At 37.1% G+C, this 5000-nt stretch overlaps 1 protein-coding gene across 1 annotated transcript in view; it reads left to right on the plus strand.

The window, feature by feature from the left end:
• Positions 1–4360: 4360 nt before the first annotated feature.
• The window catches only part of LOC136239844 (uncharacterized), an 811-nt gene continuing 171 nt past the window's right edge, over positions 4361–5000 (plus strand). Inside the window, exons 1-4 of the mRNA XM_066030595.1 lie at positions 4361–4445; positions 4595–4735; positions 4795–4910; positions 4976–5000. The exon at positions 4976–5000 is cut by the window's right edge and continues 89 nt beyond it. Of these exons, the coding sequence (XP_065886667.1) occupies positions 4424–4445; positions 4595–4735; positions 4795–4910; positions 4976–5000 (304 nt within the window). The 5' untranslated portion in view covers positions 4361–4423. The remainder of the gene's footprint in view (positions 4446–4594; positions 4736–4794; positions 4911–4975) is intronic.

Below are 5000 nucleotides of genomic sequence, written 5' to 3' on the forward strand. Positions count from 1 at the left end.
TCGTAGAATATATTTTCTGTTCCTTCTAATATTTCACCAACAGAAACACCTATTTGTGCATGCTATTGTCTGTAATGTCAGCATATTGACTCATACCTGTTACTTCTTCTGCTGCATGCACTAGATTAAAGAACAAACTATCTGGCACAGTCTGGAATTTGTAGAATACTACATTGCTGCTAACTCCAGCCTTCAACCTGTAGTGAATTTAGTGTACAATTGACATAAACTACAACAGAAACAAACAAGTCTGCTCAGTTCAAAAATGTTTATATACCTCACTTTCTCTTTGATTGCTTCACCAAACCGCCTTTCCAAATATACTTCAAGCACATTATAGACAAACCCTTACTATGTATTAATGAACATATAATGTACACACTGGTAGAATTATTTGTACCATTATCGTCAATCAAGTCTGTATAGTTCCCTTGAGAGTTTTAACACATCTGCTAGCTACGTGACACAACTGGTATTACACATATTGGACAAATGTGTGAAAATACAGAAGGTTTCAGTTAACACTTCAATCAGATGAAAGAATTGTTGTAATAACAAATGTTTGTGTTAACTGGGTGTTACATACTGTTTCATAAGGCTGCAGCACATGTTGCTGTCAGACCTTCAGTGCTGGTCACTGTAAAGTACTAATAATAAAATAAATAATAAGCATTTGACTTAACAACCTGGCAAGGTGGTGGGGAAGCCTAGTACAATTCATGGGACAAATGTCAGTGGACTTTGAGCCAATGTTAGAGTGACTAGCTATATGGGAATATATAGACACCACAATATTGTAGCTACAAATATTGTTGTTAAATGACCATGTGTTATGTTATGAGCCAACAAAAAATCTAAATACATAGCTACTGACACAATGCCTGGTAATAGGGTATATACACTGTAGGCAATTGGTAATTTGTTTCTTTGAATGTCCTTTAATAGCTTTCATTGGGAGTACACCAATAGTGAAAACTTGTTGAAAGTGCTGGCTAGCTAGACAGCAATAACTGTCAGGGGTGGATCTAAGATTTTCAGAAGGGGTTTCCAGACTTAATGACAGTCATTGAGGAATACTGTATTCATGCATGTACGCATGCACCACTGAAATTGTTCTCAAATTTAATGTCAACCTTCAAAATTTTCCTGTGGAGCATTATATGGCCTAATATTGTGATTTACACACTAAGGTGCAGTTAATGATTCTTAGATACTTCCTGTATGTTAACCACCTCATATGACTTTGTCCCTCCCATCCCCAACGTAGAGTACTGTTTTCCGCCCCTGTTAACTGTTGTTATTGACATACCAGTAAACCTTCCAAGGCTACAGAGCAAACAGAAGAAGATGATGGTAATGGTGATAATGAAGGAGAAATGCCAAGTAGCTATGAAGAATGATAAACAGAATCATGACTAGCTATAAAGCTAGCTAAATTCTTGACTGAAGCTAATCATAAAAATTCAATAGACCAATCTATATATCACAGCTAACTTCATAACTATTGGTGAAAACATGACATAATAAATGCTAGTGAGCATCAGACATTCTATAAGCAATAAGTTTTATTAAATTTCAAGCATTGTAAAATTAAAACCTTGTCAGTGTCTGGGGGCTGCGTCCCAGACCCCACATCTGAGTCCTACTACCAACTGTACAAGTAATGAAAGCCTTTGAAATACACACATAAATTTGTAAAGAAGATATATCTCTAATTGCAGACAGGTTTGGATAATTGCATCCTAAAAATAAATAAATTGTGGATTAATATATCAACTGAACGTTCTATTAGAGTAGATGACTGTTCTATTAGAGTATCTCGATCTTCTACTCTCGTGCATGATCCTGCAAGAATAGTGAAGTATGATTCATATGTTTTGTCCTATGGGTTTATAGTTGTAGTTAAGGAAGCAGTATGATACTAGTTTAGTTGCCTAAGGGCTGGACAGCTGTTCTGAAGTAAGCTCAACCCCAAAGGGGTTTCTGGAAACCCAGAAACCTCCCTAAAACCGTCCCTGACTGTGTTTCGTACAGCTGCCATATGCTTTGTTTTGCACCTTCCCCTTACCATATAGTATACAGCCTGACAAAATGTAACTAGCTAGTTTCTTGAAGACAGAAGTCTTATCTCATATTCAAAGAGCATAAAAACTCAGTTTGCATGACCTTGGTTCAAACCTTCTTTTTTCTGTGCCCTTTTTAAATGTTCTATTAGAATATTTTGATCCTGTGATATACACCAGGTTGATTTTCTCCTTGTAACTCTGTAACTGTCATTGCAACTGTTTTAAACTTAAGCTATGATGGTTAACCTATGCACATACTGATTTTCAAGTTACCAGGCAGGCGTGACAAAACATTGGTCTTTTTAATAAAAACAATTGTTGAACATCTTGAGTACATGAATTAGCCTTAGTATGTCCTTGACAAGAATACGCTCCACTAGCCCAGTGTGAACACAAAATAACCCACACGCCCCATGACTTCAGCTCCAACTCCTTTCAGCAGGTGAAACTTCAAACTTGAAGTGACTGGCCTAGTGGATTACTACTGGTGGAACAGATGTCTGAATTGGGCCAGTTTGGCTCAGAGTATAAACACTTATCAAAAACCCTGCCTTGAATTAAAGTAAGCCAAATTTCGAGGCAATCAAGCTACATATTTGCTTTTTAATAGAAAAGTGTGCATAAAACGAAGTTAATCTAAGCCTCCAAAATGACAAAATAAAAGAAATGGAAAAAACAAAGAAATTAAAATGAATGTTGAGGGCTCGTACTTATTTCATGAACGCACAAGGCTGTCTTGCTCAAATTTGGTATATGGGATGCTGATGATGGAAGGAATATGCAGTGTAAAATTCTTTCCATTTGGAGAAAGGAGCACAGAACTACGTATGCATGGAAATCGTGTTTCTTCCTTCCAGTCAAATTATCAATATAGCAATGGTGTGGTGTTCTGGCTTACTTGGCCATTCGACACACTACTATATGTCTTGATACTATTAGAAACAAATATGTTGTTCCTAAACCCAATAAAAACCACCTTATGATACATACATTGATTAGGGCAGCAGTTGATCTGTAGCAAAAAAATTGGTTTGGGGTAAAAATTGGTCCAGACAGACAAATTTTAGTTGACCAAAATTTTCACCTCAGACTATTTTTAGCAACTAAATTTGGCTCAATTTTCCATTCCCCAATCTGGAAAATCACAGGGCAGAGTAGTAGCATGGAGGAAGGTTGGCACCATAATATGCTTCAATCTGATTTTGAATACGTGGCCCTAATGGCACTCCATTCCATCACCCATCTCTATGAAAAATCTGGAAGAACAATATTTTGGTAAAAATATAAGCCTAACTTGGTTACGCCTTTGTATTAAAGAAAATCATTTAAATTATTAGCGACTATCTCCTGATGGGTGGTGTATACAACTCTAGCAGCAATGGTGGTTTAAAGAGAAATCTCTGTAGTCAAATAAATTGCAACTAAACACTATCAAATATTTGCCTTCAAATGTGGCATCAATCTGACCAAAAACAAGGGTACAGTACCTTCAACAATCATGCCCATTATTTATTCCCTGGGAGACATTCAAACTCTTCTAAAAGTGTTATTTTGTAACTAAATTTCTTGTTGCACTTATGAAAAGCTTACAATCCTTTGAAACATTTGTCCTCATTGCTTTGAAACTAATTCACTAGTAGACAGTGTATTGTCATTTTGAAGGTTCACCAAAATAATGAAATTTTAGTTATTAATAATAACCAACCACCCTCACTGCCTGATTGTTCTCAAGGTGATGGAAAATAAGGAATCTTATTACGGCGGCCTTAACGTGTTTTTATTGTTAGCATAAACCAGTGTATTGTACACGTGGGTGGATGATCAGGCAGAAACTAAGGGTAAGAATTATTGTTGCAGCCTAATTACCAACTGGAGCCTAAGCATACTATATAGCTTGATTTAAGATCAATTGATTGATTGAGTTTCCTGCATTCAGCTAAAAGCTAGCCATATTCTTCCATGCAGGAGCATACATAAAAGTAATGTTACAATGCAACATACACACAGGGACATTTTAGTCTTGTAGCTACAAGTCAAGTAATTAATCAACCAATTAAAAAGAAAACTCTGCATAATATACAAGAAAAACCGGAGATATTGAGAATTTGAGTGCCCTCTAATTTGCCAATGGTGATATTCATGATAGAAGCACGTTGTACAGTAAACGCACAATTCACCACTCACCAAAATATAAATAGTGCTGACTGCATTTACTGCCAGGGTTCTCCTGTCGTTACGACCGTCACCTAGTAACCGGGTACGCTACTGTAATGCGCATGCGCTGCACGTGAATAATAGCGTCCTTTCGGTTTCTTTACTGATTAGTGTGATCGTTGTATTGTGCGTATCGTTTCACTATGGTGAAGTTTAAGCCTTTACGTAAGTTGTTAAACAATGATTAATGTCCCCGATTATGTATTTTTGGGAAGATAAGCGACTTACTTTAATACCGGTACCGCCGGTGCATGTCGGTTCCCGGGACTTTTAATGTCAAACTATTCTCTTTTATTAGTATATAATATCTATAGATGGTTTACTGAAAGTTTTCAAGTCGAAGAAAACTACTAACGAGAGTCTCGCCGGACCCAGAAAGCTGAGCAGGTTGAGCTTCAATCAAATTTGGCGGAGACTCGCTAGCAGTTCTAGTGCCAGAACCAGAGCTGGTGAATGTAAGCTTTTAGTGATGTTACATAATGTTCATTAACGTCCATGTAATAATACTTTACAGCCACCATCACAACAAAGTCATCACGGTCATCATATCTTGGCCGGCTTTTCCGCAGAAGGAAACAACCGGTAGCAGCCAATGATCTACCGTCGTCCTCGCCTGAGGAAAGGAATATGGTATAGATACACCAGATGTACATGGGCATGAGTTAACTATGATGTGATTAACTATCATATTACAGCCATCTAGCTCTGATGATTGTTATG

This window comes from Dysidea avara, chromosome 12 (genome assembly GCF_963678975.1).
Source record: "Dysidea avara chromosome 12, odDysAvar1.4, whole genome shotgun sequence".
In the NCBI taxonomy this organism is placed as follows: Eukaryota; Metazoa; Porifera; class Demospongiae; order Dictyoceratida; family Dysideidae; genus Dysidea; species Dysidea avara.